This window comes from Syngnathus typhle, linkage group LG2 (genome assembly GCF_033458585.1).
Source record: "Syngnathus typhle isolate RoL2023-S1 ecotype Sweden linkage group LG2, RoL_Styp_1.0, whole genome shotgun sequence".
Lineage (NCBI taxonomy): Eukaryota > Metazoa > Chordata > Actinopteri > Syngnathiformes > Syngnathidae > Syngnathus > Syngnathus typhle.
The window spans coordinates 11,243,825-11,268,875 of NC_083739.1; the positions used below are offsets into that span (position 1 = coordinate 11,243,825).

Consider the following 25,051-nt stretch of genomic DNA (forward strand, 5'->3'; position numbering starts at 1 on the left):
AGAGGAAAGGCAAATAAAGTGAGCTACAGTACTAAGCAGAAATAACAAATCTATTTTTTTTCTAATCCCCCTCCTCTCAAGTATTCTCAACTTTAATGGAACAAACACAACCCTGCTACTCGTTAGAAAAATACCAAGTTTTTCTTCTAAGTTCCTGACCAACAACATTTAGCATGTACTCTTGAGTAGAAACTACGTTAGCAATAATTAGCTTTTTTTTTTTACTATTATTAATTCATTCAGCAATATTTCTGCAATGAGTTTGCGTAACTGCATTGTGCCCACATCAGAATTTATAACAAATAAAAGGACTCCTAAAATAGTGTTAACTCGTGGCTTATTAATTTGCCAATTGTCGCAACCAACCTCTCGCATATCTTTAATGTTATGTAGGTCTCTCATAAAGCCACTTATGTTTCTTTTATTTTACTGCAGTCTATTTGTCCCATTGACACAAATCAAAGCTGAGTTGCTACTTGGTAAAGTGCAGACACGTTTTAGGTGCTACGTGTTGAAATAAAAGCCAAGAATCAGAGCAACTGACCTTCAGACTCTTCTAATTGGTTTATGAGTTTATGGCTTTATAACGCCTCCTATCAATGCCACACAAAAAAAAACTTTGACCCCAATTTTACGTTGAGGTGGCCAAAATATACTACATAATTTAGGTTAGAGGTACAGATAGTCATTAATGAAATAGTCTCACCAAGTTTGAAGTACTGATTTGACTCGTTCAAAAGAAGAAACTGAAATGTACTTAACACAAGTAAAATCAACAGCTCATCCACAGTGGGTCATTTACAGAGGTTGAAAATAGTAACAAGCCTATATTGAGGGAGTAGAAAGCACATGTCAAATGTAGAGCAATTGACTGTGGCGGAAAATGGAGTGAGCAAAACGATAAATTAACCCATGAATTGCTTTTATTTTATTTCTTTGCATGGATTTTTAACGAGATGGGAGATTCTGTAAACGCATTGAACTAGAAGTGAAAACAATCAACAAATTTATTAAATAATCAACTATTCTGATCATCGGTTTATTGAAGATAGTGTTTATTTTAAAATTGTTCAAATCTTCAGAATATAACCCTCACCACAGTAAATCTCGTATTTTTGTAATCCTTCGTTAGACTATTGATTATCTATGTTTAATCAAAGTAAGACATTTGTCAACATCAGCCTTTACTTTGGGAAAACAATGCATTTGACATGTCAAACCAAGTAACTAAATCATAATTTGTGCCTTTTCTCCACTGTCCAATTGAAATGTCCTGTTTTTGAGTAAAGGGATGGAAATATTTTCACACGGTAACACTTCATGTTACAGTGACACTTGTGAATAAATCATGATACCAACATAATTCATGACTAAATGAATTATGTTGGTATCATGATTTATCAGAGGCTGATATCCAAAACGTTTCGACGTGACAAAACACTACAAGTGGTCTTGGATGAAAAATGACGTTTATTACAAACATTTGACACAGAGCTGTTAGTGGTCACTTAGCAGCTGTTAGATTTGTAGAAATAACACTGGTTGCTTCGGTCTACCGCTCGTCAATGCGCTCAAATAGCACCAACGCTCACTTCCCATCTTGACCCTTCGTAGTGTGCTTTTCAGAATCTTTGTTCGTGGTCTAGTTTAGTCCTAAAAACGGAGTCGTATACTACAATCCACCTTGAATCCTTCACGGTGAACTTCATTTCATCTTAAATCCATCAAATGTAGTGCGCTATGTTGTCCCTCAAACCCTTTGTCGTCACACAACATTTCCGTTTGCAACCGTTGAGTGCCACCTTTAATACCTTAGAACAAAGGTGAGTAAATTTGATTCAAGGGCCACATCTGATTTTTAAAATAAACTGATGAGGCAGGGTATTGTTAAATGAAGTGGAAAAAATATATAAATTAGAATGTGTGTTACTTTAATTCTATGTTTATTCTATCATTTTTCATTGATTTGAAGACAATTACTTTTCCATTAAATGAAATCATCTGGAAGATTTTACCTTTCTGTTTATTTGCAATAAGTTACTTGAAGGGATAGTATGCAATTGAAAAAAATCCCACTTGTGATTTGTTAAAACTGGCAGTATGACCTGACAGTGGTACAAAAATAAAATTATCTGTGGGGAAGAGAAAAAACCCAAACAAAAATCAGCCTTTTCTGGCCCAATCGTGTCTTTTTAACGTGATGAACAACAAGCCGAGGAAAAACCACCAATCAAAAAAATTCATAAATATTATACATCGTGATCATGCAGGCCTTTTGGGACCATATTTTGCCCAACCCTGCCTTAGGATAATGTCGTTATCATAGTGTTCACCACTTTCCATCTTAAAGGACTCATAAGGGGCTACAGTATATTCCCCCTGTGACTCTTTCATAGAAAAAAAATTGCTGCAAAATCTGAGAATATTGGAAATCTTCTGCAAGAATAAACAGGAACAAAGCAGGTATTGACGAAATTTAAATTAGCTCCAAATAGCTTAATTGTTTTAACAGGTGAGGTTGGGGTTGAATAATTAACTGAAATTATTGAAAATTTGATAAAATTCTACTCACAAATAAATCTGGTCAGAAGTTCTATTGTTTAATTGTATTATTTTTCATGTATGATTTGTGGTTGAATGTGATGGCATTCCCATTAATCTACCTATCACCAATTCCCATTTAATACCCAAAGAAAGTGCGCAGTTTGGAATAGTTCTAAAAGTTCCCAACTTCGATCATTTTCCACGATTGCAACCCTACTCCTTGGTAATAGCGCACTACATCCAAGCATAAATTCTACATAACAGAATTACATATCTCTGTCAACCTGTCAACAACTAAACGCTACATTCTACCTTTAACCCAGCACTACTTTCTCAGGCTGCATAGTTCCTTAAGGACGAGGGTGTTGTCTGAGAATGGCACCAGAAGAAAGACGCAGAACATGTAGAGAGGTTGACAGGAAACAGGAAGTTGGGATACCGAGAGAACGAAAGGAAGTCGCACGGGGAGCCATATGAGGAGAAACACAGGAGGTCGAACAGAGGAACAGGAAGTCAGACAGGCGGGATGGTGGACGAAATGATGGTGAGGAAGAGAGACGGGCAAAAGGTGGACAGACAGTGTTATATATGATCACAATGCATAATCAGGATATCCAAAAGTGAACAGAGCTGCACAAATGAAGTCACCACGGTGGTGCCGCCACAGGTTGGGATGGTCATGGTGATGGTCGCCAATGGAGACAATAGACCTTTTCAGGGAGTTTGTAAACAACAGGCGCGCCGGGGATACTTCCGGGGGGCAGGACGCAAGTCAGTGCTGCTGAACTCAAAATGATGACAAAATCTTCTGTTTGAGGTTGTGATACAGTGTACCCTAAAATTCTTCACATCAGTTCCAAAACTTGGTTCCAAAAGTGGGTGGCTTCCAACAAAAAGTGCTTTATTTTGGAGTTAACATCTAGATGTAAACTCTATAATAAAAGCTTGAACCTTAGTCTCATCTTTTGATCGGAAAGCCTGAAAATATTTAGAGTATACAAGAAAAACAAATGAATGGACCTTGCAATTTCAGTGCCTTTGGAGAGGACTGTATCAGTGAGACCACGAACTGAGCCTTGGTAAATATTTTGGGGACCAACAACTTGTCTAACGAAAGTTTGTTTATTGATACTAACGCCATCTGAGATTGCTCTCGCCACCCGGAAGTACGACATGGTGAAAAGGCCTGTTTTGTGTTGCCCAAACAAATTCAAGAAATGAGGTTCAGCCGTCAACACAATGTGGTCGTCATGGCAATGCTACAGTGGGGGCACCATCAAACGCTCAGTGGATAAAAACCTACACAGGAAGGCGCCACAAAGACACACTCTGAAACATTAACACATACACACGCGCGCTCGCTCTCTCAAACACTCACACAAACATGACAAACAGTTTCTCTATTAAGGTGAAAAACAGAATCTATTCTTCATATTGATCATCTTCATTATCTTCATCCAATCAGTGGCATGTATGCAGTACATATATGTGCATCCTCATCATGACAGGGGCAGAGTCACAGAGATATCCAAAGGAACTCCGGGTATTTTTTTTTTTTAAACTGTCTCTAGTTGCTAGGCAACGGCAGGTTCCTGGATTCAAAAGTTTGTGATATCATCTGTGATTGGCTTGGGAACCAATCGGATGGCAGTCTTGAATGAATGTCTGGAGGTGTGTTTTTACGCTGAAATCACAGGAAGGAGGGTGAGCCTAACGTTACCTGCTATAGGAAGTCTGCGTATGTATTTGTGGGTGTCATTGCGTGCCAAGTGCACTGCGTGCCACCCAGCCTTCGGCCGCCGGCGAGTCGCTGTTGGCCGGTCGGTACACGAGACTCTGACCCTGTTGGTTGGAGGCTAGAATTTGAACCTTCTCTCCCCGGAACACGCAGATCTCGTCTTCGCGTACGGCCACAAAGTCCTGGAGTACCACCACCAACTCCTGAGAGAAAGAAGATTGTGAGTCGCAATGGATGCGAAGTTAAAATTTACACCTGAAAAGATTAAAAAAACCGAAAACATAAATTAAATATCGTGAATTCAAACCACTAGAGGGAGCCGGCAGCAAGATTGACGTTCCAAAACGTTTTGTTTGCATTTGTTTTTGGAGCTGAAGTAAGACAAGAGGTATCGATATTTGGTAGTGATGAGCACTCAAGAGCGGATACTCAAAAAAGGTAGAAATAAACATTTCTAGTTCAGAGTGAATGTGTGAACGACTAGAACAGGGGTGCACCCTAGTTAACAAAAAAACATGTTACAAGTCAGGCAAAACTACAATTGCGTATGACTAAATACTAGCGACATTAAAAAACAACTCATTCCCAGCTAGCACTGCACGGGTTTTACTACGCCTTTTGCCTGCATGAGTGAAACAACCGTCACAAGTGAGGCCAAACTGAACAAGTTGACAACTGAGCTAAAGTACGAGTACAATTATTACCATGATTAAATTTGCCCCAAGTGGTTCAGAAAATGAATGGATGGATAATTGACATCTAGTGCCATGATTAAATTTGGCCCCTTGTGAAGACAAGTGGTTCAGAAAATGAATGGATGGACAGTTGACATCTAGTACTTAACAAGTAATACTAGTAGTTCAGATAATTCCCACCTGGACATCTTGATCGCTGTCTGGCAAGGGCTGAGGAGCGTGGCCATTAGGTGTGGGCGGAGCTGAAGGCGTTCGCCCCGATGATAGGGGACGGGTCACCGATATCCCGCCTTCCTTTTTCTGGTACTCGATGGGAGACTGGAGAGCTAAACGGTGGCGTTAAATGTCAACGAGGTTCACTGAACAATTTGGCTCGTCTGTCCCTTCGCTCACCAGAGAGGAAGTTGTTCTGAGCATCCAGCAGGGCGGCGATGTTTTCCACCCAGGTGGTCTTGATGGCAGTGGAGGACGCCTGGAGCGTGAAGCGCTCGGCTGAGCCGCGAGACCACAACATAAACTTACAGGGGTCTCCCTCCACGCTGTCCTGCATGGCCAGGTAAGTCACCTGAAGACACAACTACAGTGAATGCCTGCTAAATTGCAGAATTTCAAGGTCTTGAGGCAAAACTGAATTTTAACTTGTACATCTTCAGTAGAGTTGCAATGTTTAATTTTCTTGTATGCGCCATTTGTTACAGTAGCTTGAAGGTTTAGAGTTTCTCTATTATCAATAACTTCCATTGGCGCGGCTATGATTTTTTTCACATTATAAAATAGCATTAAGCAAGAACATTTGCTGACATATAGTTTGGTTCAACATTTTGCCATTTAAACAGACAATGTTTAATTCTCTTAAGTTCTATGTGATGCTACTACTTGTATATGCTCATTTCAATTAACCCGTCTTAACGTTTAGCATTATGTTAATATTAAGCTAGCGGGCTTTTGTTATTATACAGAAAGATTTGGTTGAATATGTTAGTGTTGAAATAAACAGCGATATTGTTTTCTGTCAGTTTTACAGTAAACTTAATATTTATTTGTTTTGCGAGTGGGTGTGCAACGTATCGGCCGTGGTAAACGTGGATTCTGTGAACTTCATTTTCACCAGTTTAACATGTCTGGACCAGTCTGACCTTGATGCTGTTCTTGAACTGGTATCCTGGGTTGTTGGATCCTTTGCGTAGGAGTTCGCTGAAGATGATGATCTGTTCAAACAGGAAAACTCGACGCTCTTTGCTCCGGGACAGAACGCCGCCATCCTGCTCCCACACACAGAAGGTCTCCTGTTGCAGGAGCTTGCCCTGAGAGGTCAACTTCCCCTGAGGATAGACACACATCAGCTCAGGGTTTGCTGCGATTGTTGTGCTGCACTGAAGCAGAATCGGCATTGTCACGCTATGTTGTGATCATCACGCCAAGTAGAAGAGATCAGATAAACCTCAGCTGCTTTTTTTTTTTTCTGGTTCAGGTAGCAGAGGAAGGGTATGCAACATGAGTGGCGGTTGTAAGAGGCAATACAAGATCCAACACGGGATCACATTTCACAAGATCCGTCACTCATTGACAAATTCAAGGTAATAATAGTAAACTAATAAAACGCTGTCTTGAAATGAACCTTGTCAACCAGCTATGAAAGGTTTTAGGAATTCGCTTGATGCTGACGTCTACAAACACCACGTTCATTGTACAATTGTTCTGGTCTCCTAAAGAAAGAAGATGGACCATTAGGTGCGCACTATTATGGGGCACAATAACACTCGCCTATACTTCATTGAGGATATATGATAGACTTTAGGTTTACGGAATAAAATGGGTTGAATCAATTAAAAACAGTCCGATATCAATCTAGCCATTTTAGCCTGTATCGTACTTGGTATTGATCCACTGAATCGGATCGAACCAGCCCTAATAAGCATACCTCGTATCCCTGCAGGCGGCCCAGGTTCATCATGTCGTTGCAGCGCTTCGGAACCAGCGACATCAGCTCCACTGCTTTCTACACACAAATTGCAGGAGGTGGTGAGTAACAGAATGCTCAAGTTAGCATGGACTAGTTACCACTTTTGAAACGAACCTCAATCTCCTCGCAGTCCAGCCCGGCTTTGGCCGTGTACTTCAGGAAATCCTGAGAGACAACGCAAATCATCTTAAAAATTTGCCACCACGTGAGAAGCTCTGTAAAGCTGGCGCATCATGTGACTAACCTTCAGCAGGAGTTGATACTTGGTGATCCTCTGGATGGGTTTGATGAGGTAATCACTGATGGACATCCTGCAGCTGATCTCATGCTGGATCTCCTGCACACACACAAAGGAGTCAGGACTACTTTCAATAGTGGAAGAACATGGACAGGTTTATCATTATGATCTTTTAGCGTTAGCAGCAAAAAGAAAGACAAAGCTGAGATCTTGAAGAGATTATCTCTCTGCAAACGAGTAGAAAAAATGTCTCGTTTGGTTATTGAGTTCTATCTGTCACTACGTGTAGCTGCCAATAAATCATAATAATATTAAATGTGTTATCAAATGAATCAATAAGGGGAAAACCATCATGTTAAGCACGGATATTGAGAATACCTCAAAGAAGGTCTCATACTCGATGACTATGTACTCTGACCGTGGCTTGTTCTGACAGTACACCACATACATGTGAAGGCGACGCTCCTGCATTGCATACACACACACACACACACACACACACACACACAAAAGAAACAATCACTCAAATATGCTGTTCCACTTCATTTGTTAAAAAAAAAAAAAAAAAAGTGCTCACATGTCTGATGAAGAGGTCGGCCAGTAGGTCGTGATTTTGAATGCATCGCTCCAACTCGACTAGGAAGAAACTAGAGAACGACATACGTTGAGTGTGTTGCGGTTAGCATTCTTTCAAATTCTGTTGGGAGGATTTTTGGGGGGATACTGTGTGTCTTTGTTTGTGCACTCACTCGCGATGCCAGTCGTAAATCTGCTGGATGTTGCCAAAAACAATCTTGTCTTTCCCCCTCATGTCCTCTGGGATCCCTCTGACATCCAACCTTGACATAAAGCCCTGTCACACACGCACATTGGCGTCAAGTACATCAATGGCTTCAATAAATTGTCAGTGTCCACATTTGGCATCTGACCTCAGCAATGACACCCAAGTCCTTCACGTAGTCCTTCTCGGATTGGACCATCTCATTCACGAGAAACCTACACATAGAGACACCCAATGTTAAGCTTGCCACGTCTCCGGTGCTGAAGTCATCCTTCCCCACTCAGGTGTGTTTTGGTCTCACATGCGTCCTCTCATAGCTTTGTTTTGTTGCTCACTGTCCGATTCGTTGGAACTTTGGTCTGAATCGAGGGCCTGCGGACCAATGATAGTCGTATAATGAAAAAAACAGTAAAAAAAAAAAAAAAGGTGTCATTGTGTTACCGTGGTGTTATTGGGATCTTTGATGATCTGCATGGGAGGTGGTAAAGGGGTGGCATTTTCTTCCTCTGGCTCCTCTTCTCCTCCACTTTGTCCCCCTTCATCCTTCTTGGCCTTCTTTGCACAGAAAGCAACAAAGTCATCCGCTGTGTTTTTGTCCTTGATAGAATCGCTTCAATAGAGTCATGGATGTATACGCCGAAAACTCTTGGTTGTTTGGATCTTTGTGTTGGGGGTCAACCCACAGTGCCGTCTTGAGAATCAAGTTTGTTTTGTGAACACACTCCTTACTCGAAACACTCTCAAGCTGTGCATGTTTTATATTTAGTTTGACAGTAAACCTATGGGGAGTATCAAGAGTTTTTATTTTCCGAGTTTGATCTGTCAAACTGAGTTGCATCACTGACATGTTTGCACTACTTTTTTTGAATGTCAATTGACAATATAAAGGATGGATGATATTTGTCTTGTGTGCTCATTTTCCTACCATTGTCGAGTTCCCTGTGAGGGGCATCGTTACTTCCGGTCTGTTGTCCCGCCTCCTATTTCTAATTGAAGCTTTCTTCTGTCCATCTGCTTTTCCTTGACTCAGCCTCCGAACTGGACTGGTCAACCAGCGCTGTGATGACGCACACACACGTTACCTTCGGATTAGTCAATATTTATGGTATGATAAATAGAACTACTAGAACCACTATGTTACTATTTGGAAATATAGTATAATTTATTAATATAGGCAAATATAAACATGGCGCATAAATGATTAGGATTTTTGCTATTCACATCGGGGTTCATGCTAGCGAGTTCGAATCAAACACGCAATTGTGTAAATCTAAGTTTGGTGGAGTTACTGCATGTCTGATCTCGAGTCCTCATTACCTTCAAGGTGTTTCCTGTCCCTGAGCCACTACGCTTTGGTGCTGGGGAACTGGTGGCGGCCCCTGGAGTCCCAGCCACATTGGAGACCACAGTGGACGTCCCACCTGTCAAGGTAAGGTCAAGTCATAATGATGAGTCTCATATTGTCAAGTTTTAGGCAAGTCCCAAGTTATTGTGGCAAAAATACAGCAGGTCAGTTGGTGACCAAATCAAGTCACCTCATTTATTGGCCTATTTTTAATAGGCCAGTCTTCATAAAACAATCGGCAGACAATCTTGAAATTTCAGATTTTCAAACGTAGACAAGCAAGACTTCTCAAGTCATGTAGTTCAGAGTCACATGAATACAATGTCAAGTTGAATCTTTGCTAAGTTTCAGATAAGCAAGTCCAAAATCCTAAAACTGGTCACTCAAGTCAAGTTCCCCCCCACTGCTGGTCACTAAGGACTAGTTAATTTTCTATTCTTTCTTACTTTGAGTGGGTTGAGTGTGCAGCACAGCTGTCTCAGGGGTTAATGGTCCAGAATCTGCTGAGCCAAACACACAAAATACACACATTTAATGTGGAAAGAAGTAGGGGAGTGCCGAAAAAAGAATTTACAAGAAATGTTTTTGTTCATCTATATCTGTGCCAGCGACATATACGGTAGTGGCATGCAGGCGAAACAGTCACAGTAAATGCTTTCTCAGTAGATGGCTGAAGGTACGATATAATCTCAAATATAAGAACATCCCACCTATTTTTTTTAACGATACGGGACACTCGAAAGAAAGACAGTAGTCAGTGTACAGTTTGAACAGCAGTGTAAATTTACGACAACGCTCGGTGAAAACATCTAATTGGGCTCAATCAGACATTTTCCTTCCGTGGCGTCACATCACTCGTTAGTATCTCAGGTCTAATTAGGGTGCAGGTGTGTTAAATTTAATGGTGTCACTTTCACATACATGAAAGTTCAATACAATGTACTGTAGAGCCTGGATCAAAATGGACCGAGTGACACATCTGCATGCATCAGGTGTGTCATGTCGAAACCTGAGTGTCCAGTTTAACACGTCTGAAACATTCCTGCTACACTTCAACACGCTTCGCTTTGCTGTCAATGTTTAACCACCTCTCCCACACAACACTTTGATACCGAACCCACCTTGTCCGTCCTCGCACGTAATCCAGCCCCAAACGACAGAACAATCCCAGCATGCACTTCCGCTACGCCGCATACTTTAGCGCGCATCCATGCGGACAAAGCAGACACCGGGGTGACCCACAGAGAAGCGACACGCTTGTTATGAACAGTCGACCCAAGTCCAAAGGAGTACCGGTCAGGGGGGTGGGGCTTATCCAAAGAGGCGGGGTTTTGAGGAGAGTGTGGCTTGTGATAGGTTCCAATTAGTTGTTTAGTGACAACTAGGGAAGCAAAGAGCTTTAAAATGGATTAATGATCATCTGAAATTGATGATCAAGAAGATAATAAATTCCTTGTTGATCCAAAAAAATAAAAAATATGTTGTCCATCTTTTCAAAGGAACTTTTTTTATTGTCTTTAAATTCCAATAGTAACAATAGAAAAATGTGGCTCCCGGGGTGACAACAGTTGAGAACCACTGATTGAGAGGACTTGACTGGACGGGGAAGGACCTAAATACATACCGTGTTGACCAGAATGCCTCAACAGGAAGTCAAGCGGACAGCAGATGGGGAAATAGATATGGGGGTAGGAGAATCCGGGTTCCTGAAGACACTCACCCTTCCCAGAGTTTGTCAGCGAGGATGAATTGGAGGCACTGAAGGAGGTGGTGGTAATGCAGGAGGGGGCGTTGCCCGAGGAGGCGGGCGACGCCGGGACCAGTGTTTCCATGTCGGCAGCACTGTGCGAGTGTGACAGGCAGAGGGCACTCATCGGCAACAAGCCCTCCTGGTGGGAATACACACAAAATCAACAATTTCTGCCATGTGCATTCTGCGCAGCATTGCTGGGACCGCCACAAATGCGTCTGGGCCTTTTACCTGTTGAGGACTTTGATCGGTGGTTCTGACAAGACACCAGCCGGGTCGCTCTGCTGAGCGTTCCACGAGCTCCACAGTCTGACCGCAGCGGACACTGAGCTCTCCGGGCAATCCAGAGGAGAAATCCAGCAACACCACCACTAACTCGCAGCCTCCCGACAGCTGGATGCAGGTACACAAATATGAAGGTGGGTTATTGCAATTGCAGTTTGCACACAATATCAAAGTCAAAGTCAAAGTCAGGAGCCGTCCTTCAAAAAGGAGAGAAACACATCAAGAGTTCACAATGCACCACACCGTTGCTTGTTGTGAAGCTCATTATGCAGTCGCACTGTATCCCAGAATTTTGATGGCAATACTAATAATAATCAAAAGATTTGATGTAAGCTGAAATAAGCTCACTGTCACGTAAAGAAATAAACCTACCTCTCAACGACGTGAAGTTTTCTCAAACAGTGAGACCATGAAGGGAGGAAACCCCCTTACACACAAACATATACACGCACACACACATGTATGCACACACCCAGCTGCAGCAGTGGTGAGGTCATTCCACGCACGCCTCTCGCTCAGTGTTTGTGAGTGAGCAATACCTTGTCGCTGTCTGCAGTGTTTTGGGATGTTCGGGAGGCGATGGAGACAGTGTCGGGCTGACTGCTGGCGTCACCCAAGCTGTCGGCGTCCTCGCTGGTCTCTCTGTTAAATGGGAAGCGCAAAAATGCTTTCAATCAGAAGTTCTCAAAGGGTAGAAAGCAGACTCCCTGTTTATTTGAACTATTTTAGAACGGGTAAACTGGTCTGTAAGCTAAGCTTTAAAAAGTTTAAAAGTCAGTCAGGCTTCTGTTTATAGTGTAGTGCGCCACTTTAGAAATGATTTACTAGGTGTTCTCCTACTCTGAATTTTCACTTTAGCTTAGTTAGCCTGGATTCTGAGTTGATGATGACTACTCTGTCTTGTTTCTGAAGAACCCTTAGACTGCTGGGTGTTAATATTGTTCATTGCGGTGGTACTTGGTCGAAGACGTCTGTGGCCCCCCCACTGCCGTAAAGCTAAATTGTTGATGGAGATGGGTATACTGATCAACTAATTGAGGTCAACATGGACTGCCTGTCAAATGCATGCTGACCTGCGTGTGATGCTGCGTTGTCGCCCAAGAGTTAGATTGGGGGTTTTCGGAAGGGGGATGGGCTCCCTAAGAGCACCCCGCAGGTGACCTCGCCTCTCCTGGATCACCTGGCGAATGCTGCGGACCCACTCCTGCTTCAGTTCCAAGGAAGATGCCTAGCAGAAAAGCATGTGACAGGTTGAAGCACACCAAAACACACCGCCATTGAAAAAGCCAACCAAGAGACTGAACGTTTACCTTCAGAACCGTCTTGTTGTCCGAAGTTGGCGTCCTGCCAACCCAAAGGGCAAACTTACAAGGATCCCCTTCGATGTGTTCAGTCACACCAAGTTCCGATGTCTGACGTGAAGCGACAAAATAAGAGTCGTTAGCAGAAGTCCAGCTGTCTGGCGAACAAGCAAGTGTTACCCTCAAGCGGCTCTTGTAAAGATATTTGGTGCGTCCTGATGAATCTTTCATTTCCTTGCTAAAGATGAGTGAAAGCTCAAACAGGAAGAGGTGTCGGTCACGTCCCTTCCTGATGAGGGACTTTGGTTCCCAAACGAAAAAGGAGTCTTGCAGCAGGAGCTCACCTTGCACCTCAAGACCCTCTTCAAGACCTAATAATGACATGTCATTGTTATTCCTTTACAATCTGGCCAATGAACTTGCAATCAATCCTTTTGCCATTCTTACAACAAAATAGCTTTATATTCAAATTCCCAAAATTGAACAATACTTAAATTCCAGTAAATTCCAGTAAACAGATCTTAAGAACATTGTTACCTTCTAGCATGCTAACATGCATAGCATCGTTAGCTCTTTTCGGTACACTCAGCATGACGTCCAAGCCTTCTTTGATCTCACCCTTTCCTTCTTCGCAGCATGCTAACAATTCCTGCAAAAATGAACGCGCGTCAATGAAGCCAATCGTCAGTTACACCGTGTGTCACCAGCTCACCTTCAACAGTAGTTGATACTTTGTGATCCTCTGAACGGGTTTGATGAGCGCAGACGAGATGGAGTTGGTGAGCCCGTGTCTCCTCTGGACCTCCTGCAAAATCAACCAGCTCGAGTGTAATAACCCTATCGGAAAGTCAAACTGTTGGATCTGGAGACCGGTTGGATGTTTTTCTTTTTTAAAGACATTACCTCAAAGAAGCCAACACCATGCTGCTGGATCAGTAAGCTGGAGTCTGGCTTGTTCCTGCAATAGGTCACGTACATGTGGAACTTGTCAGCCTAAAAGGAGGAACGCAAACACACTTAAGCAGGGGCGTCCAAAGACGATTCTCAAGGGCCGCTGTCCTGCATGTTTTACAGTAGACGTCGTTTTCGTCCGACAAATGATCGGGATCGTTATGCAGTGATCTCCTTAAAATTGCATGAAATTAATGGCAATGTTGTATTCTTCCAATTTCTATTTTCGAGTTCCTGATCGTAAAATGTCCACATTTGAGTGGTCGATACTTGTATCATGAGTACCTTAAAGTAAGGCTGGTATTGGCACTGATACTGATAGCTGGTGTCGATACTGACCCTGGATGAGGGAGACATGCAAAGCAGGCAGGACAGCTGCCCTCGAGGACTTAAAGGTGGGATGCATGATCAAGAAATGTTGTACTATCAAAGTGAATTTTGTTACCCAGGTGACAAAACAATGTCCCACATCTTCCGGAAGTTGCTCGTAGTTTTCCAGCTCTTTCAGGAAAATACTAGAACAGACATTATTGCATATTGCACTCAACCACACGGACACGGACACGTTCTTCTGTACTAATTTTGTACCTGTTATGGAACTCGTAGATATCCTGGATGTTCCCGAACACCACATCATCCCTGTTGCTAAGACCAGATGGGACGTCCTCAGAGCCGCTCGTCATCTCCCACATGTATGTCTGCAGCATGTCAGGTCACATGTTGGGCTAGTATCAGCACTTTACTTTAGTAGAATACTTAAATACATTTTAGAGTCTGTACTTGTTTTCTTTTTTTACCGGTGTTTAATTGAATGAGTTGAATCAGACAATGTGAGTGCTTGGACAGGATTTGGATTGCGTAATACCTCAATGCATTCTTGAAGGTCTCTGACGTAGACTCTCTCCGTCTGCAGCAGCTCCGCCATGATGTACCTGCAGCCCACAAGTGTCAGCGGACATTATGTACGACGGTGTACAATGCGTCTTGTATTTTTAAGGCAAGTACCGTAATGTTCGGACTAGAAGTCGCGGTTTTTTTTCATAGTTTGGGTGGGGGGGGCGACTTATACTCAGGAGCGACTTATATACATAAATATGTTTTTTTTTTCACTTCTTTGGGCATTTTATGGCTGGTGCAACTTATACTCCGGTGCGACTTATAGTCCGAAAATTACAGTACCACATTAAAAAAGTACTTAAGTACCACCATCATGACTGGCATTAAATCACAGTAGCATAGTTGGCATACATTTTCATTTAATTTATTCCTAAAAATTTCATTTAATATTATTGCAAGCAAGATTTAATGTAACATTTTAAGTATAACTGCACTAACACTTAGTTACTCACTCTTTCTTGCGGGCTGAGCGTCTCTTCTCATCGCTGACCTGGTGGCTGGGATCTGACAGATTGACTTCCGGGTCAGAGTCAGACAGACTGCTGGGAATTAGCTCGAGCTCCAAGTCCTTGTTGTCCTAATGGGAGGAGAAAACCCTTTTAATGTTCTTTTAATGTTATCTATCCAGCCAACACGTCCCCATTGGGGTTGCGAGTGTGCTAGAGGCCAATCTGAGCTGAATTTGGACGAGAGGCAAAGTACACCCTTGACTGGTCGCCACCCAATCGCACAGTACATATAGACATGATACATTATTTGGAGTAAATAGATCATAATTTTCAAACTAAGTAGGTAAAAGTGTATAAATGCGGCCAAGTAGGTGTGAATCACTGCTTTAACAATTATCCATGTGTTTCTAGGGTGATAACAGACAAATATTATTACAATGAAAATGCTTCTGACACGGATGGTACCTGTGAGCAGCCTCCAAGCGCCGTCTCCAGCAGGTGGCGATACTGGCCCATCCTGACCGTGAAGTCCCGGTACCGTTTATCCACGGCGGAAACACACCGACGAAGCTCCAGCCGATGGGCGTGGCCTTTAGTCAGCATGCTCTCAGCCAATTGGATGAGCAAGTGAACCTTCTCCTGTGTGTGCTGAGGACATGACGGACAGAGTCGGAGATTGAATGCCATCATCTTTGACAGTAAGCACACGCAGAGCTGATTTACAAGACTTGCACACAGTTCCATATCACTCAGGTATACTGACAGTATTTAATATTATTGTAAGAGTAAAGGCGGTAAAAAGTTAAATACAACTGAATTGTGCACAGGTAGTGATTCTCTCACATACCACTAGGGTGAGCCCACATACCTGGGCAAGGCCTAAAAAAAGTATTAAACGTAAACATGTTCATGTTGGCTTGATGCACACTTTTACCTTGGCTGAAACACAAAACTGCCGGTGCTGGTTCAGCAGCTCCTGCGTCTCCGTTGCCGTTGCGCCCGGTGATGTGTGTGTGGCCAGGTAGTGGTCTCCAGTCTGCGCCAACCAATCCAGAGCCTGTCAAGTCCAGGAGAATATTTCTTAAATAAATAACAAAGTCAAGTTCTTGTGAGATTTTTTAAATATTTTAAGTTTTGTGCATTTTGGTTCACTTCAGTCAAAGTTATCACATTTTGTTGTGGTAGAAAAACATATTACGACCAGAACAGTATGTGAGGATTTATAATTTTGATACAGTTACATTATCATCAACACAATCCATGATGTTAAATACCTGCTGTGTGTGGTTCTGAAACATGACATACTGCTGGCACTGGTCCAGTCGGCGCTTCTTTAATGTCCAAAAATGAAGAACTCTGTTCTCTCTTTGAAGCAACTCACTGAGAATACCTGCACACACATATACAGGCGAAGGATCAGCTCCTTGTTTTCTGGCTCTCCCTTACATCTTGACTTCACGTGATGTGTGTGTGTTGGGTCCACGTCACCTTTGACCTGTTGCTCTGGTACCCGTGAGTGCCCAGTCACCTCACTGACCCCCGTCACTGTGACATTGTGGCCAGAAATGTTGGCCATGGTGACGCTGTTGCGGTGGATGTACTTGAGGAAAACTTCCGCATTCCGTCTCGCGAGCGTGCAGGCCTGTTTCCATAGTAACAAGAAAGTGAAGGCCTTTTCATTGCGGCTGGCAAGTATCTTATCTTACAATTGTACATGGTATCAGCGGTTCTTAAAGTTTTGGGGCCCAGATGAGAATACAGAGGGATGAGAAAAGAATACAATTTATTATTAATTGTTTTGTAGCTGGCTTGAAACAACACCTTGAGAAAGGCCTCCTTTTGCTCCATGTGTTTGTTAATGAGAGGCAGGAGATGCTCAGGCTGTCTGTCTCCGCCCCCGCACCAGTCCTCCTCCCTGCGGTACTCCTGCTCCAGACTCTCCAGCACACCGCATACCTGCATATTCAAGACGGGGACTTTAGGACATGATTCAGGATTCACTCTTATACACACTACTGAAACGCTTCCATTATTTATGTCCGCTCTTCTGTAGTTTTGCACAGGGTGGCTGGACAAAATTTGCAATAAGTATTTTTTTTTTTTTTGTGAAAATGGTAGAATAACTACATTTAAAAAAAAAAAAAGAACAAATAACGTGCAATTTCTTTGCTTTTTCTGGTCAACCTCTTTTGGCGACCTTGCCTATCTGTTTTATAGAAGGCTTATGGTTTTTAGGTTGAAACAAGAAAATGCATTTGCCACAATTTTTCGATGATGATCCTTGGTTGACTTTCTGCACTTGATGTCCCCAAAATTTCAATCAATCAGTCAAAATTTCAGCCAAGATTCTAGTAAGGTGCATAGTGACATTAACCAAGTATTTGTACTTCATTACGTACCACCACTGATATATTGGCAGGAGGTCAAAGTTGCGCTTACCTGTTGCGAAGTTCGGTAGAAGGCAGCAGAAGCGTTGACAAGTTTGAGTCGGTCCTCGATCCGCAGCATGAGCGTTTGCCAGTGGAGCGCCACCGTCTGTGCACAGGACCTCACTGCATCTGGATCATAATGGCCTGACCTAGATAAGGGGTCGAGTTTTGGATGAAGCAAACATATAAGTGGCACAACCCAAAGATATGATTGATATTATTGTCCGTTAAATTGATATGAAGCACTGAATACAAAATCAGAAAGGAGCAAATATTTATAATATTCATCCGAGTGGCACCAAGGGACTGGTGGCAATGAAGGAAGGCAACAGTGCAAAGTGATGCTACATCTTCATCGTCAGACTCTTATGCACAACAGAAAAGATTTAGTGTGTGGACTAACCTGACTAGCAGTTCTGCTCTTTGCTGTAGAGCCAGAGCCACCTGGTGGGTCCTCTGCAGAGAGTCAGCATGGAGGAGAGCCTGGACATAACACATGTTAGATGTTCCCCCAGTGGAGATGCATCGTCTTCAGTTGTATGCGTGTGTAGTAACCTCTATGGCCTGTTGGAGGCGCTCATGTTCCCTCTGCAGCTGCTCAGCTTCTGACAAACAGCTGGAGTTGAGCATGCAGGATGACAACATGACCTCACCGTCCGTGATCCAACCCAGCACCTGACCAATACACATGAATCAGAACCAAAGGTGTGTCGATTGCACAATCGGCCTGCGGATGTGCACGTGTGACCCATTTTGGTCTGCCAGTGTGTGTGTGTTACCTGTTTGACCTGGTTCTGCAGGTGTCGAAGCTGCAGGTTCTGTTCAAGGTGTGTGTGAGTGTGATCTGCAATCTGCTGCAGTTCCTTCTGTTTGTCCAGCATCAGGCGTTGCAGCTCCTCCACCTGAGAAGAGAGATCGGCCTCCACCTCTGACAGCTCAATTCCTGAGACACACACACACACAGAAACACAAGAGCATGTCAGAAAATAGATGGCATCAATGAAATTCAAGCACATTACAGTAAATGTGCAATCTCTAATCATTTGCTTAACGTGCGTTTGTGTGTGTGTGCGTGTGTATCCATGACAAAGTCAATGAGCCGGTTTCCATGGGGACCAGCTGAGTGCAGTTTCCATGGCGACCACATCCCCCTTTCTCCCTCCCCCATTATCCTCCTCTGCCCCCCCACCCCCCACCCCACCCTTAAATCATCTGTATGTTACTGAAGCAGGCGGACTTACATCAGCCACTCGATATTGCTGTATCATATTCTACTCTAGCCCATTTTGTTCCATATATAGTAGCCTCCACGATGGTACTACTGTTAATGGCGTCAAATGGATGAATTACTGCAAGTGTCTGCAGGCTCCAAAGTGAAGTTAAATCTCACCCTCACCTCAGTAACTAACCTGTGTCGCCCTGAAAGTGACACCACTCAAGTGAAGCCTGCAATTCTGACAAACATCCATCCATTTTCTTCTCCTTATCTGGGTGTAGATGGCGGGTGCAGCAATTGAGGCCGGAAATCCCAGACTTTGCTGTCCCTGCCCTCCTCTTGCAGTTCTACCAGGGGGGAACACTGAGGCACTTCCAGCTGTGTGACAAAGTCTTGGCTCCTGCCATAAAGACGCAGTTGGTACATCCTTGCCTTTCTAACTGAAAACCAAGGCCTCCCATTTTGTGGACCTGTTTCGAATTCCCGTAGCATCACACTAAGGTGAGTAAATCGCTAACACTGAAGGTCAGAGGCAAAGTACCACCTTGCAAAGTCCACGAGACCTTAGGTAGCATGCGTACTCCTGGAGCAACACACGACCGAAAACCCTTTTGATTTTCCACTCCTGACACTTTCATGCTACAATAAATGTTAAATAGACTGTATTTATGTAGCGCTTTATCTACACCGTATGGTGCCCAAAGCAATGCCTCACATTCCCCCATTCAGTTGTATAGCTGTGGTTAGAATTATGCTAATATTATTACCAACATTGTCTAATAAGAATAATAAAAAAATAAGTTCCCGCTGTCAGGTGTTGCCATAGCAATTCACTCACGTGATATGTTTGACACCGTTTTTGTTGCTCTTCATGATGCAACCCAGCCATTTCTATATCAGCTTGGGACCTTTTTTGAGATGTTACGATTGATTCACTCCGACCAGGATTTGAAGCCAAAAATCTATGTTCAAGGTCAGGAATAATAACCTCATGAGCCATCCAGCCATTAAATTTAGTACACAACCAAAATGGCAACCTGAACTCTTCAGCGCGCCCAAATTCAATCTTCAACCCAATCTCCAGGGTCAAAATAATGAACTCAACCTTGGGTAAAAGGAACCAAATCTCAAACGAGGAAAAGCACCCAACAATTTTCGCGCGCAGTCCGTCGAAGAGCAAACTTTTCTAATAGTCCAAATGTGGCAGATTTCATCAGAAGCCGCAAAGATTTTATCCATCCTTCATCATAGCTCCAATGTAACATAACATTTTAAGGAAGTGAGTTCTCAAAACCTACTAAGAATCTTTGGATGAATCAATCAGCCGGATTCCTTGGTCCGTTTTGTTGTCTCTGTTTCTCAAAGGATTACAGCTTGTGTTTGGTCTGCAGTCGCGTGACTGACCTGTTGACTTGACCTCGGTGATATACTGCTGAAGGTCATGACCCTGCTGGACCACCTCATAGGTCATGTTGTTCACAGCGAGCCTCCGTTCCATGTGCCTGAAGATCAATCAATCCAAGACTGGAATATCAGTCTCAAGTAGACATGTTTTCCTCTTTAACATGACAACTTAGCGTCCACCTGTGAATGCGTTGCTGTGCTAATGTAAGTGCCTCTGGGCTAGCTTCGGCTAGCCGCGACGGCCCGAGTGCTTGCTTGTCTTGGTTTGCGTCAGATAGCCGCTTCTCAGCAGAAAGGTCCTGGGATTGTTTCTGGAGCTCCTGCTTCCAAGCATCCATCTCGCCGGTTACCTTGGTAACAGCGCATGCACCTTAAACTATCACTGGCAGCTTTGAAGGGCATTTTGGAATGTCACAAAATTTACCTCCAGTATGCACTGTTTCAGGATACGCAGCTGCAGGTAAACATCCAATCGGATCTTCCTCTGATGGAAAACATCCTCCAATTGAACATGGAACTCCTCCAGTTGCTGTAGCACCGACTCCACGTGGGCCACAGAGCTGCCCTGGGGCCTAAAACAAATGCACACGACATTAACTTTGTAATCCACCTTCAGCAGTCACTTTCATGCACTGAGCTGAAAACAATTCAACACAAGTACTAAACAAACACATGACTAAGAACACTCAATTGAACCCAGCCTTCTTATCGAGGGAATTAGGTGGCCCAACCATGCAGCAATGGGGACGCGACTCGAATGCATCCAGACTCTCTACCTGAGTTGCAGGATGAGGTCTTCCCCTTCTCTGATGACACTCATCGCAGCCTCCTGCGGGTCGGGGTTAGAAGCCGGGTTAATGTGATGGTTAGAAGTCGGGGTCAGAGGTGGAAGCGATGTCGGGCTTTTGTGAGAGGGTTAGTGATTAGGTGTGAGATCAGACACACAGTAAGCCATCACCTGTGTGTTGGCCTGCTGCTGTTGTTGCTGACTCATCAGCGTCTGCAGAGCTTCCACCGATTCAGAACCGATGCAGAGGTCAGCCGAGAGCTGCTTCTGGAGTCCTTCCATCCACGACGACAGCTGTGCGTGGGATTGGTGTGGAGATCAGGTTTGGGTTTTGTCAGTGGCATCCTGCGGACGCTACCTCTTTGGTGTGTGTGTAGAAGGACACAGCCAAGTCGAGCAGCATCTTCCTTTGTTCCACTTTCTGGATGAACGCCTGCAGAAAGACACAGTATGGCACCTGTTTATCCCTCTAGATCAATAATTGATGCAATTGAAAGTCAAGTCCATTTTATTCTGTATAATTTGTTCCATACGCACCCACTTGTCTAATCACGGCATTCAGATTAATATCATGTTTGCGAAGTACATATGTCATAAGATTTTCATGTCCAGGAGCCGGTGGGTCACCTGCATGCGGAGCTCCAAGTCTCGAGCCGCCTGGTAGATCTCTTCTTCCTCACACTCGCCGGACTGAGCCAGTTGGTCAGCTGCTTCCAGAAGCTTCTCTGCGTTGGTGTAAGTGTTCTAACGCACATACACAGCAATTACATGTGCACAGTGAGCATGTCACACATATGTAATGGCAGCTGTTCCATTAATGAGAGTTGCACTCACCTGAGCCACTTGCTGGAAGTCATCGTGACGTTTTTGAAGCGCTCGCGCTCGATGCAGAGTCTTCCCAACACCGCTGTGTTTGTTGAGGAAAACCTCGCCGTGCTGCTCCACCCAGTCCAACACCTACCACGGTTGGAGGGAGATACGGACAGATAGATCGAGACAATATTGTGAGACGAAAAGGATTGCAAACCAGGAAATGGGCAGGTCCCATCATTTCAGTTAACGCGCGCATTGCACCTGTCTGACATCTTGTTGAAACACACAGAGCTGAAGGCGCTGGTGGAGGCGGAGCTTGCGGTGTTGCCACGCATTCTCCAGGTCATGGTGAGCCTGAAAGAGAGTTCAGTTCATCAACACCTGTCCATCTCTTCAGGAATAGCGAGAGGCCAAGTGAGCTGTACCTGCATGACCTGGTGCAGAACTCCCATGATGCCGTGTGTGGTGGCAGTCAAGTCTGGTTTAGATGACGAATCATTGTTGTCAGTCACCGTGCTCCGATTTAGGACGTCCAGCAAGGCTTTGCCGCTCTCGCTCACCTACACATAAACAGGTGAGCAGAAAAACAAACACATGTCCAGACTGACGCACTGACAAAGATGGTGGGTCACCTGTGTGTAGTTGGCAGAGATCTCCTCATTCACTTCCTGGTGTTTTTTTACAGCTTCCTCGAGCTCAGTTGTCGCCAGTGGCAGCGATGCCTCGACGTAGTTCTGAAGCCACTCCTCTGTTTTGTGGAGAAACTGCATACAACCAGGTGGGAGGACAGATAACAAAAGCTATGAAGGTGAACAGTAATCTCCCGCCTCTTTGCAGTTCGCTATTTACAAACATGAGGGATTTTTTTTCTGTGGAACCTATCCTTAGCTATTTGCTCTAAAATACCACAAAATGGTGTCAAAGCACTGGTCCCCAAGAGAGTTACTCATCTATTTAAAGCAACCACGTGGCTTCGACTGAGGAACATCAGCTTAGCTTGATGCTTAAAAACTATTTAAAACAGAAGTACTATTCTTTGCATCATACTGCCTCCCGGTGGCCAAGCTTGGCACGCCAGAAGGAGCAGCACAATGAAATATTTTTTTGGTCGCGCACACATTCACACGTTATATGTGGGAATCAAACTCACGGTGTTGGCACACAAAACAGGCAAGTGTACCCCGACACCATCAGCGACTCTCAATAGCACAACGAAAGACTACTGACCTGCTCTGCGCCTTGGTGGAAGCCAGTTGCCATGGCTAAAGTGTTGCTACGCTCTTCCAGAGCTGTGGTCAACAGCTTCCAGGCTTCTTGTAGCTGTGAGGACACCGTGGCAATTCTCTCTGCCCCAAAGTGACCAGCCTCTGCAAGCCTAGCTGCCACAGTAACAACACTGTCCACATTTACACTCCCGTTCTATACACACACACACACACGCACACACGGAAAATGACATTAGCAAAGGGTGCGACAGTCAAAGACAAATGCTGAGTGACTTCACATACCATCACATTGGAGGTGAAGTGCTGATGTTGCGATTGCAAGTCAACGGCATGCTGGTGGTTCTGGCCGACTTCCACCAGAGTCTGCATGAACAACTCCTTACTGTGGGCGATCCACTCAGACATCTGTGGGGGGCAAGATTTGACATGATTCACGCTTCATGATTTTTGGACGCTCCGGCTCACCTTGTTGGCGTCCTGCTCAAAGAGGTGTAACTGCAGTGCCTGGTCCAGGTGGAGTTTCCTGTCGCTCCAACTCTGCAGCAGGTGACTGCGAGCCACTTGCAGACGGTCTAGTAGAGAGGAAACCTTTGGCGCCACGCTCTGGAAGTCAGCCCCGCCTGACAGCCAACTGCCGTGGCTCCCGCCGGTGCTCTCGTTGGAGGTGTCGCCATGGGAGGGGCCCACGCGCATGCGCTGGAGCAAGCTCTTCCCCTCTCGATCGAGGGCGTCAACCGGCGCTGTGGCGATTGTGTTTCGGAGACGATTGTGTTCTTCGAGTATTCTGGAGGTAAGAAAGGGTTAGCGTCAGCAATCAATTAAGTCGCAGTAGCATCTGATGCTCTTGCTGAAACGTTCCCTCCACCCTGTCTTTGTCCTTTTGACACGTACTGGCAAGCTTTAGACAGCTAATCAATAAGTGGGACCCTCACTTGCGGGATTCATCCACATCCTGCGGTTCTGGTAAGCTGTTCAGGCCGACTTCCAGCTGATCCAATTGGTTCAACAGTTGTGTGGCGGCCCCTGAAAACTCCTCCAGACCCAGACGTAGCTCGGTCCACTCCACATGATCATACTCCAACGAGCCACCGAGGTCAGACGTTAACTGAGAAGGGTCCACCAACCGGGACAGACCTTCGACGGACACTAGACTGGTCTGAAGAAATAATAGTGGATTCGGAACATGCTTTAGATTTACATTAGTAGAAGTTGTGAGTTAAAAAAAAAAAAAAATCTTGGAACTTAATGGCATTAGTACTAATATAGAAAAGTAAAAAGTGGTATAGTACCTCAAAGCTGAGCTTGGCACTGCCCAAATTGGTCTTGTGTTTCTGCCAAAAGGTATCAGGCTTGATTAGCAGTGCCGTGTGGATGTTGGAGGAAAAGGATTCCTGCAGAGTTCGTAACACCGGCTTCACGCTGTCCCACTTACTACCACGCATGTCCACTACCACTGTGAACCCTCGTGCACGCACGTCCTCACTGAGACAGAGAGAGACGGTCAACAAGGACGGACGGACAGACATGCAGGTAGGTGTGAAGACAAACAAGCACACCTAGGTATGGTTGACAGGTACGTAACCAGTCGGCTTAGATCTTCTTGTTTTATTCGTTCATGGTTGGTCCTGGCAGGGAAGGTCAGGATCGGACCTCCTCGTTTGTCTCGGCCACCTGGACATTTAAACCGGGTGAAGATTAGGACCAAACCAGAATGTCACCGTGGTCTCGGAGTGAACGTTACCTGACACAAAGGCCACTTTCTCTCTGAGCACTGTCAGCACGTCGACTGCTCGGACACACTCTGCTTTACTGGACCCTGCAATTCCGAGACATATTGTTAGCGGCCCTGCAGACGTTAGAGAACTAAACGCCTCTTTGCCCTGGTCCATACTGGACTCTGTGACTGACATTAGAGCAGTCCAACTTGATTATCAGTGTGGGAGCTTGACTAAGTGACTCATCATGAATGAGGTTTGCAGCATGGATGCTTCTTTGAGGCACAACCATCAAAACACTCAATTAGCAACCCGAGTGATCCATCAATTGTCAGCTTGCGCAGGAGACAGAAGATCAGTGAGGGATGCACGTACACAAACACGCAAACTCAGTGCCGATCCCAAAATAACTGTGTTATGGAGGGCTTCAGAGAAAGTTGCTCTAACTGTCAGGAATCATTAGCCTGATTACACAATCATCATGAAAATGTCTCACGCTGACTTGGATGTGGCCGTTAGCTGCT

The 25,051-nt window shown here is 44.4% G+C and overlaps 1 protein-coding gene across 1 annotated transcript; it reads right to left on the bottom strand.

Moving 5' to 3' along the window:
* Window positions 1-1,452: 1,452 nt before the first annotated feature.
* Window positions 1,453-24,254, bottom strand: LOC133149974 (kalirin-like). Its single transcript, XM_061272221.1, has 54 exons — window positions 24,102-24,254; window positions 23,745-23,968; window positions 23,278-23,596; window positions 23,095-23,217; window positions 22,814-23,005; window positions 22,219-22,350; window positions 22,012-22,146; window positions 21,848-21,940; window positions 21,608-21,730; window positions 21,401-21,517; window positions 21,132-21,206; window positions 20,945-21,067; window positions 20,763-20,815; window positions 20,411-20,558; window positions 20,167-20,336; window positions 19,987-20,084; window positions 18,146-18,309; window positions 17,922-18,041; window positions 17,770-17,849; window positions 17,377-17,515; window positions 16,759-16,893; window positions 16,426-16,579; window positions 16,212-16,327; window positions 15,872-15,994; window positions 15,403-15,585; window positions 14,941-15,065; window positions 14,457-14,523; window positions 14,180-14,289; window positions 14,037-14,106; window positions 13,544-13,633; window positions 13,353-13,445; window positions 13,178-13,289; window positions 12,821-13,011; window positions 12,650-12,751; window positions 12,413-12,567; window positions 11,879-11,981; window positions 11,286-11,447; window positions 11,025-11,193; window positions 9,751-9,807; window positions 9,277-9,380; window positions 8,885-9,016; window positions 8,401-8,514; window positions 8,261-8,331; window positions 8,108-8,174; window positions 7,928-8,031; window positions 7,756-7,825; window positions 7,557-7,643; window positions 7,185-7,277; window positions 7,055-7,105; window positions 6,899-6,976; window positions 6,114-6,299; window positions 5,371-5,542; window positions 5,158-5,303; window positions 1,453-4,485 (listed from the first exon to the last, which is right to left on the bottom strand). Exons 1-54 carry the CDS (start codon window positions 24,252-24,254, stop codon window positions 4,300-4,302), a joined length of 6,759 nt encoding a protein of 2,252 aa, XP_061128205.1. The 3' UTR covers window positions 1,453-4,299.
* Between the last annotated feature and the right edge of the window lie 797 nt (window positions 24,255-25,051).